General features: G+C 47.8%; 1 protein-coding gene across 3 annotated transcripts in view; it reads right to left on the bottom strand.

The window, feature by feature from the left end:
• Positions 1–16,230, bottom strand: part of CDH13 (cadherin 13) — a 1,126,984-nt gene that overhangs the window by 118,291 nt on the left and 992,463 nt on the right. For all 3 annotated transcript variants that reach the window (XM_037815675.1, XM_037815673.1, XM_037815674.1), the window contains exons 9-10: positions 8,096–8,278; positions 838–1,091 (exon numbers count right to left, since the gene is read on the bottom strand). In XM_037815675.1, the coding sequence (XP_037671603.1) occupies positions 838–1,091; positions 8,096–8,278 (437 nt within the window). The remainder of the gene's footprint in view (positions 1–837; positions 1,092–8,095; positions 8,279–16,230) is intronic.

Below are 16,230 nucleotides of genomic sequence, written 5' to 3'. Positions count from 1 at the left end.
GTGGAAGAGATGACAGATAACTTTTGTATGCACACACAGGTGTGCATCTGGACCTGCACGTGGATTTAAGTTTATTGTGAACCACACAGTAAGGACATCTCGTATTTGGTAGCATCAGAGGCTCTCTAAGTAAAGACCTCATTTTGCAAATATCCTCATTTCAAGCATTAGAAGGATTTTACAAAATGAAGGCAGACATGTTTGGAGATTCTTTTCTTTGCCTGCCATTCATCAGGCTCAAACCCCAACCCAAATGGCCTGTCTCTAAATACTGGACAGCACTTCAACCCTTCTCCGTTCTGGCAGCTCGGAGGCAACGGCACTTGGCAGAGAGAGTGGACTTGCCTCCAGTTTCCGCCCTGATTCCTGTGCTAACAAGCTGGCTGGCCCTAAGAAAATTACCGAAACACTCTGAATTTGTAATATTCCCTATCTGTCAATGGGGTTAACCAACACTTTTCTCATAAAGCGTGGCTCAGATAAAGTAGGTCAAGTTTCCGAGCTCCAGGAGGCCAGGGATGGAGTCAGCTCTCTGTTTCCCTTGGGGTCTCTCCTGGGCGCCAGCACACCCGGCTGACAGTTTAGGATGCAGCCCCGAACTCTCTCTCCTCCCGAGCTTGTTTGCTGCTCAGCACGTGTCGGGACCCTGTCCTTACCTGAGGAGCCCCGTCCCCGTAAGCTATAAACCCCTCAGTGTGACGCATTCTTCCCGTTCACCTTGATCACTCACGTGTTCCAGGTCACGGCATTTTGCTCCTGACAACCGGCTGCTGCGACCGGAGAAGCCAAGCAGCCCCTCCCCGCCCCTGCCTGCCCCTGGCCGGAGCCGCCCCTCACCTGATGGTTTGGTGCTGCAGGGAGTCGGGGTCCGTGGCGTTCACCGTCAACAACACGCTGCCCGCGGAGATGTTCTCCCGCCTGGTCACCATCATGGGGTCCGGGTAGAAGACGGGGCCCTCGTTGACATCCAGGACGGTGATGTGCACCGTCGCCGTGGAACTGGGGCCGTAGGAGACGTCGGGGACCAGAGGGTCCTCGTTCTCCACCTTGATCAGCAGGGTGTGAAAGGCGGAGATCTCGTAGTCCAGAGGCTGAAACGCAGAGAGATGGGGGCTCAGGACGGGAAGGCAGACACGTGGGAGCCTCGGTTGACTCGGGCAGGTTTTCTGTACCAAGTCCCTCGGACATTCCACAAACAGTGGTGGACACTGAGCGGTGGCCCTGGGGCTTGAGGGGCTGAGCCCTATGCCATTTGGGGGCCCTCTTTAAAAATCAAATACAAAACACACAAATACAAAGTGAGGAGTGAACGTGGTAATATTTTTAGAATGAGAAACACATCCCGGCACATTCCCTCTGTTTCGGGATCTTTTGGGTAACTTCCTGGCATTGCTGACAAAGAAAGGCTCCCTGCTTTAACAACCCCCTTGCTTGTCCCTGGCAAGGGAGGGCCCTGAAGCCTGAGCTCAAGCCCCCTTACCCTCGCGACAGCCCTGCCTGCACTCGTGGCAGATGAAATGGGAAAGGAAGGGCTAAGTGTCACTGTTAACGTTTCTCCCTCACTTGCCATGAAGTCCAGGAGTTTGGGTCTCTATGTCTCTCAAAAATGTGCAGCAATTCTTCCCCAGGTCTGACATTCTTTCGTAGGGAAAAGGATTGGAGAGGAGGAGAGGACCAGGGCCAAGTCCCCGGGACCTTCCCCGCCTGAGGGCATGTGAAAATGTGGGGCTGGGGGACGCTTTCAATTGTCACCATGAGCTGAGGGCTCTGCTGCCTTCACTGGGCAGAGGACGGGAATGCCGGTGACACGGCTGGCCCAGGACAGACTCACGGAGGGACGGACTGTCCTGTCTCCAGTGCCAAGGAGCAGCCCCCAGGAGGCTGACTTTGCAAAGGGGGGTGCTAGACTCACCTCCCCGGGCTGCCTGGCAGACTAAATGAGATGACGCTAAGGCAGCCGTGTCACAAATACGGTCAACATGGTGGCCTTGCTGTGCTGGACAGAACGGCCTGTGTGACTTTCAACTGTTCTCTCTTTTTCCAAACCATGAGAGAGAGGCTCAAGGTAAAGTCAGGGTTGCCGCCTCCCAGAGTGGGGCTCATGCTGCTTGTGGGAAGCTTTTTATTTCAAAAGATAGTCTCCTAATGCTATTAGGAAAAACAAGTTGCTAACTGATTAGACCTAGGCCATGATGAATTTTCTTGCTAGAAGGGCAAGACTGAAGTGCACGAGGGGAGTTGATTTATAAACACCACTGAAAATAAGTCAACGACAGGATGGGTTGCAAGCAGATTGGGGAAAGTGGCAATGGAGAGGGGAATGCTGGAGCTGGGAAAGAGCCGTGTGGGGCAAGTGTTTGAATTTGGAATCTGACCAGTGGTGCCAGCATGGCGTTAGGCAAACTACATTTTATTAGGCAAATCACATTTGTTCATGAGAATTACAGCTAACACTGACTGATACAGGGCTTACCATATGCTAGGGATATGCACACACACTCTGCACACATGCGTGCACATGGTGTGTACACACATGTAATGCACAACCCACACACACATGTGGACACATGCACACTCACACACTGGAAATGCTGACACTGACGTAACTGGGCTGCCCTTCCCCCCCAGACCAGCTCCCTGAAGGGCCAGTTTTAGGATTTTCAGAGTTAGCAGCTGCAGAGCTCTTGGGTCCTAGCAGCTTCCCAGCTGTATTTTGGTCTTTCCCCGTAACACAAGAATACGTTACCTCTCCATCATGCTTCCCACAGATTCTAATGACAGACCTCTACCAATCCCAAGTGACACCATAATATGCCACCACGGTAAAACAGGTTTCCAACGAGGGCCAGGGAGCTGCCCTGCTTGGGAAGCAGTTTTCCATCCCAGTTAGGAAACTGAGGGGACAGGGACATCTGCCTAGCTGGGATGTGGCAACTCAGAACAGGACTGAAACCCAGAGCTGGCAGGCAAAGCTGGGTGACACAGACGACTTCTTTTATGCCAGCTCCCAGAAACGTGATACACAGCAAACAATGCGTGCATTGATGTGTCAGATGTGTGTGTGTGAATGTGAGTGCTGTGAGCGTGTGTACAAGGATCTCAGGTTGGCTCCCCAGAAGCAGGGAGGCTGGGATTTACGTGCTTGTGCTCTACTGGGGGTGCGCTCAGAGAGGGTGCAGGGGAGCAGGGGAAGGAGCCAAGCAAGGCTGGGGTCTACAGCGGAGTCTGCACTTAGCCCTGTGCGGTGGGGAGCTCTGGGATCTGAACCGCAGCACAGAATTGTTAGTCTCAGCCCCGGGCAGGGCTGGGCACCTCCTGCAGTCAGGCGCTGGCTGCGGGGTGGGCTCTCCCCAGGGCCGGGAGGAACCTCCCTGGCCGGGGCCCGTTCTGCTGAGGGCGATTCTGCAGGGAGGTGGGCAGCCGGGGCTGAGGACGCCCTGGTATGCAGACGCGGTGGGACACCCAGAGCTTCCACACATGCGTGCATACATACACACTCACACTCACACATGCAGAGATATGCACACACTCACACATACGTATACACTCACACTTGCTCACACATACAGGGATTCACACACTCACACACACATGCACACACACTTGCTCAAGCCCACACACAAATACTCTAACAAATTCACATACACAGGCATTCCACAATCACACACATACACTCTGTCACACACACTCCCACACAAACTCACCTTCACACACTTACACACACATACGTAACTCATACAGAATCACACTCACACATAGTCACACAACCACACCGATACACACTCACATGCACACACAAACATACACACAAACACATCACACACACACTCATAAACTCACGTATATACTCACTCACTCACACCCAAATACACAAACATCTTACAATATACACTGAATCCTCGCTACACCCTTCACTATTCCCCGTGTCATTATCTGTCACCTGTCATGTATCCACCATGAGCTAGCAGTGCCCTGCATGCAGCATCTCACCCAATCCTCACCTCACCCCCACAATGGTTAGGTATTTTTATCCCTATTTTATAGCTATGGAAAGGCTCAGAGAGGTTAAGTGACTTGGCCAAAGTCACACAGCTAACAAATGGCACAGAGCTGAGATTTCATTCAGGGAGTCTGATGAAAATCTGCACTGATGAAACCTACTGCTTCTACATGGGTGGCATTTGCACAGGTGATGCTGACCAGGAATCACCGCTAATGCCCTGGCAGGGGGTGGGGTGGGGTGGTGGTGGCTGGGGAGCTGCGTGGCTTCAGTGGCCAGGAGGACCCTGTGCTCCCCAAACAGAGGGTGGGGCTAAGCCCTGATGCTTAACAACCACGGGGCTGTGGGAAAGTCACTTCATGTCCCGGAGCTTTGTTTCCCATCGATGAAATCCTAGTGTGAAGAGCTGTTGCAAAGATCAGGTGAGATGATGCATGGCGAGCGTTTCACACCGAGCGGGGCCCAGGGTAAGTTATCCATAACAGGAAGCTGGCGAGACGGAGAGCAAAAGAGCTGAAGGGACGGTGCCTCCAGGCCTGGTTCTTCAAGGCCGTGCCAGGCTGACGCTTCCGGGTGGGATGCTGGCTTCTGGGGAACGAGGGCATGGCCAACGCCAGAGGAAGAAGTAGGGGAGCTGGGGGGCGAGCCTGCCCTTTTCTGGGGAGCAGCACCTCTCTGTCGTTTCCTTCCGTTTGCATGATGCAGACGTCACAATTCCAGCTGCGCGAGGCCCCGGCCCGTGGGGACCGTGAAGCGTGGGTCTCCGTTCCCAGTCCCTTCCGAGGCCTGCCCCGGGTCGCACTTCGGATTAAGAGCCCACCATCATGTCGGGCACACGACCTTGTTAATGTGCTTTGTCTGGTTCTGGGTGTCTGTGTCAGGGAAGGGTGGAAATTGGAAACGCTGCTGACAGAAGCTGCAGGGATTCCATGCAGTTAACATTTTATCAAGTGTCAAGAGGGGGAGCAGCCCATCGCCCTGGAGACAGACAGGCCGGAGCTGCCGATGCACCTGGAAAAGATAAAGAACCTGGGACGTGCTGCTGAGAAGACGGAAGATGCAGATGAGATTTGATAGCGATTTTTAAGCCTCTGGAAGGTACTCGGATCAAGGAGGCTTTCTGTTTCCTTCTCCTCCAAGGAAGAGGAGAAAATGCAGGCTGGATTATTTTCAGCTGAAAGAATAACTTTTTGACAGTTTCGGAGTTGGTTTCCAAAGCAACTAAGGGCATTCCTGACCAGAAGTTGTTAAAGATGGAACAGGCACAGGTACTCATTTGCCAGAACTATTAGGATCTGATCCTGTTGGGAGCCAGGGTTCTGCTTGTTCGGACAAAAAAAGCCAGATTTGCACTTTCTGAGCCTTTCCAGCAGCTGAGGGTTTCAAACCTGAGTCATTAGGCCAAAGAAGCACCATGGAAAGTCTGCTGGGGGACCCAGAGGAAAGATTTTTCTTCCCTGTTAAAAGGAGAAGGGCACACAAGCAGCATTCTCTCTCACCTGTCTGGCTGCCTCCTTGCTTCCTGCTTTGGGTCATGGCAGTGGGAGGACATGATGCCTGGGGCTTTGGCAGCCATTTTATATCCACGAGGAAATATCCCAAAGCATCATCTGAGGAGCCTACTGCTGGCTCTCTGACACCCGGAACTGCTGATTCTGGAACAGTCTCCTTTGTTAGTTATAGAGATTTCTTTATTATTTAATCCACTCTCAGTCTGGAGTTCTGTTACTTGCAGCTAAAAGCATTCCTAGTGGATAAACTGATTTGTTGGCAAAATGGAGAGCACCAGGGACCTTGGCCAGGCCTGCCTCTGGGGCTCTGACTCAGGGGCTAAGAAGCAGGGGGAGCTCAAGGCCCCTCCAAAGGATTGATGTGGCACGCAGCCAGAGGGATAGGGGACATCTGCCGTAGGTCCACTCGCTCATAACGCTGCAGCCCAGTGCTGTCCGCACCCTGTGGGCACTCCCTTCCCAGGAATTTGCAGAGAGAGCAGGCATGCTGCTGGGGACTCCCTCCTCTAAGGCAGGTTCTCCACGCAAGCTATCACCCTGAGCAGCAGGATCACCCCGGGAGCCTGCCCCACATATTCTGGCTCAGCACGTCTGGAGTGGGCCCAGGAACCTGAATTCTTGCCAGCACTCCAGGAGATTCTTATATAGAGAACCATGGCACTGTGGCCAAGGCAGGAACGTGGTGGTGGGGGAATGGCTCCTTCTGCCAGTCTCGTTTGGCTAGTATTTTATTTTCCCCCCATCGTAATGAGTATGCACTGGGGAGAACTGAGCTCCTCCAAGATTCACAGTGGGGTGGTATATTTACCCAAGTTTTGTGTTCAAGTGGCAGGCTTGGAAAAATGCCCAACAGCTTTTGCAGATACAGGGTAACCACAGGGGCCAGCGAGTGGCTGTGTTGTTTTACGGCTTTCACAGCTCTGCAACTGCAGTGATGAATGCAGGGGTTAGCAGCAGGGTCTCCTAGCAACTTTGACATTGCCTGTTTCATTAGAGAAGAAGAATTGGGAAGTCACAGAAACTGCTTTTCTTAGCCAGATGAGGTCCTGCAAAGGACAGGGCTTGGGACAAACTCAGATCCCATCATCCACTCGGGGAAGCTGGAAGGGCTCTGAAATCTGCCATTTCCTGTGGCTCCAGGTACTTCCCCCAAGGGTGTTTTGGAACTTTTTTGGAGCAGTTTGTTTATACGGCTCTGTGTTAGGCAGAATAAGGGCCCTCAAAGATGAACATGTCCTAATCCTTGGAACCTGCTGACATGTTACCTTACATGGCAAAAGGGACTTCGCAGATGTGACCTTGAGATGGGGGACAATCCTGGTTTATCCAGATGAGCTCAAAATAATTGCGAGTGTCCTTAAAAGAGGGAGGCAGGAAGGTCAGAGCCAGAGAAGAGATGTGACAGTGGAGGCAGAGGGTCAATGTTGTAGAGATATTTGATGACACTCTGTTGCCAGCTCTGAAGGTGGAGGAGGCAGCCATAAGACAAAGAGTAGGGGCCACCTTGAAAGGCTGGAAAAGATAAGGAAATGGACTCTCCCCTAAGCCTCCAGAAGGAACCGGCCCAGCAGACACCATGGGTTTAGTTGGCTGAGACCCATATGGGCCTTTGGAACTGTAGAATTGTGAGATAAATTCCTGTTGTTCTAAGCCAGTGAATTTGTGTTAATTTGTTACAGCAGCAGGAAGAGACTGATACAGACTCTTACTCCCAGTCACTGTTGCTAGTGTTTTATACATTAGCTCATCAAATTCTCACAACAAACCTACAAAGTAGATTACTCTCTATCATCCTCATTTTACAGAAGAGGAAACACAGGGACAGAAAACATATGAAAGCATCTTGGCCAAGCGCAGACAGGCAGTAGGCAGTACTATTACCTCTTAGAAATGCTGTTACTCCCAGATTTTGAGGCAAATGACTTCATCCAGAAAAATAAGTGTGTTCTGATGACTGTCCTGGTCCCTGCTAGAAACTCCTCCCTAGCACTTCCAAGAGGGACGGGACTGCATCCTTCTTCTCGGATACTGAGGCCACCAGCAGTAACAAAGTTGAGTGCCACCAGCTCTCCCACTTACGAGTTCCGGAGCACAGCCATGTGCCAAGGGTTTCACATGCCTCGTTCCATTTGCTCCTCGTCCCACATATCGCCAGAGAGAAGGTCAGGGTTCTGGTCAGCTCACAGAAGGTTCACAGCAAGGATTACTTTGGGTGTATAATCATCACCTATTTTTAAGAAACTATCTGTGACTGCTGAGAGAGCTTAAGAAGAAATGTAATATTCTGTATTTTGAGCACAGATCTTTGAAAAACAGATATCCCGTTGTTACCTATCTCTAGATAATTCATTATCAAATCGTGGAGAAATTCATTTAAAAACTAAGCTTGGTTTCCTTAAAATTACTCCGAAGTTTGAATTGTCTAGGCCTTTTTCACAGGCTGCTGGTTTGTGCTGCTGAGGATACAAGTGCCCCCGTGAGTCGAGAGCCCTTTTCGACTGGAAGGAAGGGAACGGGGCTGACTTATGCGTGACCCGGTGATCCTGCGAGCCCCTCGGGGGAAGGCGGCCGAGAGCACCCTTACCTTGACTACGGACAGCATGCCCTCGTTGGTTTGAGGGTTGGTGTGCACTTCAAAGCTCTGCGCTGGGTTCCCGTTGATGATGGTGTAGGAGGCCCGCCACGCGCCCGTGGTGGGGTCGTCCTTGTCTTCAACGGTTAAGTTGACGATCACTCCCACGGCTCCTTCCTCCACTGTGGCTTGAAACTGCAAGCAGAGCAGACGAGGATGGTCACAATTTTGAATAAACATGGCAAAGACCACATAAGGAGCTCTGGCCAAATGCCTGGTATTGCACTGGGCACTTGCACACGTCACCTTACTTCATAATGAGTAGCACATTGGAGGGTGATGGGGTGATGGCCTGGCAGCTGCTAAGCTCCCCCCTCAGCCTTCCTGGCAGTTAGCTGTGGCCGAGACGGGCTTCTCTCCTACAGAATGTGAGAAGGGAGGTGTGCTCGGGCTGGGAGGTTAAGAGAACAGCTCTGTCTCCTCTCCCCACCCTCTCCTTTCTCCCTCTGTCCCCCTCAGTGCAGACAACCACAAGAAGACCTGAGCGGAGGCTGGAGCCAGGAGGGGGACGGAGGTTGGGTCCCCAAGTCATCATATGGAGCTACTCACCCCAAACAGCTATCGAATGAGAAATCAACTTCTCCTGAGATCAAGCCATTTCATGTTTTTGTGCATATTTGTTCTTGTAGTCCCATCTACTCTAAACAACATGATAACCAGATAACCAGTGCACCTCAGCTAATAAGTGGGGGTGGGTGGGGGGGTGAGGGTGGGCTGGTGGGGTTTGACTCCAGAGCCTCCGTTCGCCCTGTCCCATCTCCTCTACTGAAAAACACTCCAATTTCATCCTTCCCATCCCTTGCCCACAACTAATATGACTTTAAAAAAAAATGTTTTCTAAAGGAACACATAAATCAATTGCTTGCAGCCTGGTTGCACCTGTGTTGTTTTTTTTTTTTTGTAATACATCTCAAATATTTGTTGCAAGTAGGTGGGGTGAAAATAAATCAATAAATGAAAAATCGGCCATCCCATGGATAGAGAATTTCACGAGCTATCATTAGCACATTCCTTTGAGCTGGAAGCATAAAGTATTGTTTTGGTACTTACCTCCGACACACTACAGGTGAATAGTAGTCTGTTTGCAAATATTTTATCAACAAGTCATACCAATAAGCTGACAAGAAGAAGAAATATCTTGGAATTTCAATTAGTAAGAAAGTGAACCTAGAGACAGTAAGGTGATGTCAAAAAGCTCTTGTGTTCAAAGAGAAGCGATGTGGGAAATGAGGTTTCAAAAGCAAGGGCTGATTAATTGGCTTGCAAATCATTAATCACAGCTTAAATCTTGATGCCTTGCAGGTGAGGAGCAGAGATGGAAACTAATTTGTCTATCACACCTCAGCAAACCTGGACGTGCTGTTTCCCTTCTGCAAAAGGGGTGCTGGAAAAATTTTAGAACAAGCATGAAAAGTGGAAAGAAGCTGAATGAGGAGGGATGGGGGCTGTTCTTTCACAGGTACAGTTCTGGGAGCCAAATTGTTTTGACTTGATTTCTCTGATTCTTGTGAAATAAAGCCTACCAACCTATCTTTGTTCTTTCCCTCATCCTCATAAAAATCACAGAATTCCCACGCTGGAAATCCAGACCAGTGGTTCCCAGCTGTGTCTGCTCATTAGAACCTCTAGGGTACTTTTTAAAAACACTGTTCTTCGAAAATACCTGGGTCCTATTCCAGTTCGGATGGTGTGGGGTAAAGCCTGGGATGTATTTTAACCTCCCCAGGTAGCTCTAACGTGCGTGCAGTCACGGCAAGGGGCATGACTGAGCCCAAGGGTGCAGACAGGAGCCACCTTGAGCGCCCACCCTGGTGAGTGGGCGAGCTGCCTGGGCGCAGGGCTGGGGTCTGCCATGCACCGGGCTGGGCAGCAAGGAGCTCCAATCCGTTACTGCTGCATGCCTCACGCGCAGGAGTGGGGCTTGGTGGCACAGACGTCATCTCATCCCTTCAGATTACAGATGAAGAAATAGGCACAGAGAAGGAAGCGGCTTATCTGAAGTCGTTTAGTGACCCGATGGTCCTACCCAGACTCCTGGATTACAGAAGCCTCTGCTTTCATTCCGATCTCCTACTCACACCCAACATCCCCACAGGCAAGATGGGTCCTTCTTCCCCTGCTTTGCTCCAGAGCCAGCAGCTGTCCCGACTGATCACAGCGACATCGGTTCTAACCTGCCCTTGTGACTACTCTGGCGCTTGTACCAGAGCAAACCTGATGGATGGACACGTGGGGATGGAGAGCTAGAGGAAGCTGGAAGCCATCAGGCAGGGGAATTGCTGCTATGTCCAATCACTTAAGGGAGAAGTTGCTTTGTCAAAGCAGATGAGTGCCACGTTGACAAGACGAAGGCGCTGTCAGAACAGATCATGATTTGGGGATTGAGTCCCTCTAGTTCACGGCTTTACCCCTAGTCCTTCGCACAGAGCTGGGCACATAGAGAGGACCTGGGCAATATTCGCTGAATGACGAAACATCTTCTTTGTAGGAAGCGGGACCTCAGCAGCAACGAGTGCTGAGCAGAGAATGTGGCTGGATAAAGTCATGCAGGAGCGAGACAAAGAGGGACTGACTCATTGACTGGTGGCTAGTTCTGCCACTTTCCTGAAGGTTCCAGAAGGGCAGGGACTGACTTTTCTGCCCTTTTCTCCACATCATGCCCATTGGGGCCATATTAGGACTTCTGCAGGCCTTACATATTTTTGCTTTTGTTGGCCCTGCCTATATTTTCATGGATTTTAAAAATTATATACATTTTTTTTTCTGCTATGAGGAAAAAAAATCAAAATGTTTTCTTTGACTCTGAAAGTTTGCCTTTTTTTCCTTCTGATTTTAGGGCCCAGGCACTGTGCCTACAGCACCTGATGGATGACTTGGCTCTGTTTACCAGGATCTGATAGATGGATGAGAGAATGAGTGAAATTAATATTTAGGACACAGTGAAGTGAGACACCTGAGCAGCTTCTCCAGCATGCCGAAATGTTTGTGTCTGCAGCACCCACCGAACAGGCTGGCACAGAACCAGTGTTCAGCACCATTTGGTTCACGAGTAAATGAATCCATGTGGAGGCGGTGGGTGGTGATGTCAGAGGGGTTCTCAGAAGTGTGGACTGTGGCCCTCATGTGTCCTTAGATTTAGTAATGCTTCTGTCCCCAGCCACATTTCTTTCCCTCCCTCCATCCATCCCTCCACCCTCCAGCCAACAAATATTGTTGAGAGCTTTCTTCCTGTGTGCCAGGCAGGTATGGAACTGGGTTCCACGGTTACACTGGTAAACGAAGACCCGGTATACCTTTTCTCATTGGGATGACGGGTTGAAAGGAAAGCCAGTAATGAAATAAATGTATAATTACACAAATGTGCCAAGCACCAGGAAAGAGCCTGAAGAGCCTGTGATGGGGGCCCAACCTGCTCTGGGGAGGAATTCCCTGAGAGCTGAAGGAAGAGGGGAGATGCATGAAGGGGAGAGAGCATTTCCAGCTTTGGGAATAGCGTGAGCAAAGGCTGGGGGCACTGAGAGTCAGAAGCAAGGTCCTTGGAGTGGAATGTCAAGGAGGGGCCTGGAAGATGCGTTGCTCCTGGACTCAGATCGGGTCAGATCTCGCTGGGCCTTGTGCGCCATGGAAAGGTGTTTGAATTTACCTTTCAAGTTACCTTGAAAGCAAAGGAGAGTCTAATCAAGGAACTGGGCTTGGTTTAAATTTATTTCTGGGAGTGCTCAGAAAAAAAAAACACCTAACTTTAAATATAGAAAACATTCAACACAATTATTATAGTCTTTGTTAAGACCATTATCTGATTCCTACATAAGCTATAAAGTGACTCTCTTCGAGCATCCATTTAGAAACTCATTATTGCTTAATTAAATACTCATTTTATTAATTCTATTCAATGTTTTAACCCCATTATGTAATTCAAGAATGTAAAATTAAATAGATTAAATGAAACTGTACCATTTTACATTTCTAGAGCAATGCTCATTTTAGGATTTAAAAACAACAGACAGAGATTAATTTATCACACCAGAGCAGCACAAATTACTGATTATAAAATATTTCCTGGAGTTGGGAAAAAATAGACAAACTCTTCTGGTAAACCATTTGGCAAATCAAATACCAGAGGCAAATATATATTTTTACAAATCAGTGTGGGCAAGTGGCTTTGTTCCCAAAGAGCTCTGTAGCTTTTTCCTCCAAGTTCAGAAATGAGTTATCTTGTTCTCCTTTCTTTGACAAGGTGGGCAGTGCGTAATGATGAACATTTAGAATCAGGCTGTCTAGATTTGCCACTTACAGGTGATAAGCAGAGAGGAGAAGGACTTGTGTATTTATACATCTAGAACCAACACTCTTCTCACAGAAGAACTTGAAGTTAATGTGGGTGAGGGAAATGATCAGAAGGCTGAGGAGCTAAGCCTGAGGTGGGGGGAAAATGGCAGTGGATGGTTTGAAGGGATGGCCACATCTAAGCCTCCACACTTGTCGACTGGAATCTCAGGCTCACGATCTGCCAACCTGGAGATTTCATGGAGGACTGACGGGGAGCTTGAAAAGCTGAGACAGAGAGTAGTCAGGGCCCTGGCTTTAGGGAATTAAAAGATAACATCTCAGAAAGATTTATAAACCTAATTTCTATTTGTGATGGATAAAGGGTGAGGTGAGATCATAAGAAATTTAACTTGCACACACTTTTACATGTCTATGTTTACATAAAGGATACAGCTTATTGGAAAAATCTAATCTCTTGCTGAGAGTATAATGGGTAGAAACTGTGACTGATATAAATAAGATAACGCATTTAAGGAGATTGGCTCTTTGCCTGGCATATAGTAAGGAGTCAATATTTGTTAGTGATGATGTTAATGATGGGTTCCAATTCATCATATGAAATTCTTGCTAATAAGTTGGAGAATATGGCTCAACTCCCGCCAACTTTTTCCATTCTGAGCACAGCTTACCTTATAATGTAGTTATTTGTGCGTATGTCCTATTTCCCTGGACTAGCTAAGAGGAGGCTGTTTTCTCTTCCGTTATGTGTACCCGATAATTATAATTATATATTTGCTCACCCTTGTCTTGTACTAACACGGAGCCCTTCATTGCCAAGGCAAAATGATGTTGACCTGGAGCACCCACATTTAGAAGGAAGAACTGCCTCAGGAATCTGGCTTCTTTGATCTATGATTAGGAGTCATACCAGGATGGAATGACGTAAGAATTCACTTTAGTCAATATTCATTAAGTGTCCCCTGCATGCCAAGGACTCTACCAGGCCCAGGAAAGAGAGCAGCAAATGGGATGGACGCTACTGCCTCAACTCACGGAGCTTATGGTTTAGGAGACTGACAGGGTCTCTTCCGGTCACCCCCTCTCTTTACGTGCTTTGCTCGCCTAGGACATATTCAGCCAATTTATTTTCTATCATTTCTGAAACCTTGTTCTCCACTGTGATACATCTAAGACTGCACCTGTGACCAATTACACACATTTTTGAGTTTCGACATGATTTAGTTTCCAGCTAATTGCAATTTCAATAAATAGGGCTGGGTCAATTAGATATCTACATGGGGAAAAAAAGAATCTTGATCCCTACCTCACATCATACTCAAAATATGAAAGGTAAGACAAATAAGGCTTTTAGGGAAAAAACCAGAACATTTTCATTCAGCTTACACTTAAAGTTTATGTGTACTTACATATACAGGTGTATATATAATATGTATAAATGTGTATATGTAATATATATAATCCTCAATAAGTATTTAATAAGTACTTATTAAATATGTATTTAAATAAGTATTTAAAATATAAAAGAATAGAAAATATGATTACATATGAAGCAAGCATAATATAACACAATATTTACATAAAATTTTTTAAAAGGTTACAGAACTATAAATAAAGTTAATTTGGTACCTTAAAAAAAATTTATGGTTCAGAAGTGATTAAAAACTGAGAGACACAAGGGTGCCTGGAGTTGCTCAACTGAAAAACGTTTCCTGCACATCATCGAGCCCTCAAGTGTATTGGAATCTTCTGAACCCTTCTTTAGCCACATCCCAGTAGGACAGGCACAGCCAGGCCCTGAGGAAACTGCAGGATTCAGATGGAAGAGAACATTCAGGAACCTGCCAAACCATCCTGGCCCAGACAATGGTGAACATCCTTTACTCTTCTCTCCACCTGGTTAAAACTCTGTGAATGTCTGTTCTCTTTGAAGATGAGGAATGGTTTCAGAGCTTTCGTGCTCAACACCCTTATGAGACAGTCCACGCAGTGGGGAAAGAACTCAGCTGTGAGATCTGGGACCTCCAGCAACTGCGGGCAGAGGGGAACCCGGCCCAGCCCTGCTAGCTCTCTCAAGCTGGGATAGCCTGGGGCAGGCCATCTCCCACTCACAATGGTGAGCAACTTGATGGTGGTGATTGTGTCTCTGATCCCCCAATTCCCAACACCACATCTTTCTCATAGTGAGGGCACTTAAGTGCACATTAAATTTTGGGATTGCTTTGTTTGTAAGTTTCACAATGAGAAGTGACCAGCTCTTCTCTATTTTCAATGAGAAATATGAAAGTGAACTATATTGCAGCTCAAATGGCAGAGATGATAGAAAGAATTTCTAAACCATGAAGGAGAGCCATCCTTTTTGGAAGATCATTAAATGTATCGAGTAGGTATACTGCAGGGTGCCTGCATAATCCATAAGCCCTTTTTGTGGAAACTAAAACCACCCCAGCCCCTGCTGAAAGAGGCATTAATGAAAGGCTGTCTTCTATCACATGACCCCAGCTTCCTTGGCCATCATGGTTGGTTGGATCAAGAGATGATCACCTGACTCAGGGCTAACACACCCATTTGCTCCTTGATGAGCAATTAGATTATTTCTCTTAAGAATTTGAGCTCAGAGAAACAGAGGCTACAACTAGACAGGGAAAGGTCCTTTGAGTAGTTGAGAACTGGGTGGCCATTTTTGCCATTTGTACACTCTTGAATTATTGGAGAAATCAACATACATAGAGAGGAAAAAGAATGGAGACGTTCAGAGGAAAACTGAGACTCTCTGGTGTCTCAAAGACAAAAGGTAGTTTGGAAGCCTCCTCAGTCTCGGATGAGCTTCCCGCTCCCATTCCCAACATGCCCACTGTGCTTCTGTCTGTGGGAGGCTCCTGCACCTGTCGGCAACTTCGTCTTCTGTCCAGCCATCCTGAGTGGGTTCCCACTCCATAAGCTAACAGAGCACTGGGGAGAACAATCCCAGGTGTCGGCCAGCCTCAGCAGGTAAGTGGTCCTTTTGACAATGTCAAATACCAGAGATCTTTTCTCAAATCTTTTTTTTCCCCCTATCTTTTTGTCTTTTACTTTTTGCAATGGACATTTTCAAACATTCGTAAAAGTAGACAGAATAGAATAATGATCCCCACATACCCATCCTCAAGCCTCAGGTATGTTCAATTCAGGGCCTCTGTGTTTCACGTACACATCTACACCTTCCCACTCCTGTATTATTTGGAGCAAATCTCAGAAATATCATTGCATCCGTAAACACTTCTCTAAAAGATACTCTTTCTAAGAAAGCATAATCAAATGACTGATCAAATTCATATTTATTTCTTCTACTGACAATGACTGTGTCTCTCTTTTATGCCAGATGCTTTGCTAAAAACATTTTCTATTTTATACAGAGAAAATACTTACTAGCCACAGTAAAGAAAATCAAGGGGATTTTAAACATCTCAACAAGTTAGCCCAGGTTTTTCTAGCTACCCCTGCTACTAAAACAGTGAGGAAATATGAAACTCAAATAGGGAGATGGTGTCACAATAATCAATAAGGAATAGCAAGTAAACAACAAAGAAACATGCCCACAATTAAAGATGACTCTTTAAGTTCACTGACATCCCAGGCAGTGTGGTTCTGGATCTAGGAAAAGCAATACAAATGCACTCTGGCCAGTGTAACCCAGGGTAGCCCCGGGCTGGAAGGAGAGTGACATTCCTGGAGGGCAGCTCCATGTGGGTTCTCTTCCACTTGGGAGTTTTTCAGGTGCAGGGGATGAGCCAATGGGCACAAGAGGGAAACAATATTCA

Source organism: Choloepus didactylus, chromosome 22, assembly GCF_015220235.1.
Source record: "Choloepus didactylus isolate mChoDid1 chromosome 22, mChoDid1.pri, whole genome shotgun sequence".
Taxonomy (NCBI): domain Eukaryota; kingdom Metazoa; phylum Chordata; class Mammalia; order Pilosa; family Megalonychidae; genus Choloepus; species Choloepus didactylus.
Note: the sequence above shows the minus strand (reverse complement) of the source record. Positions and strands in the feature narration are given on the sequence as shown.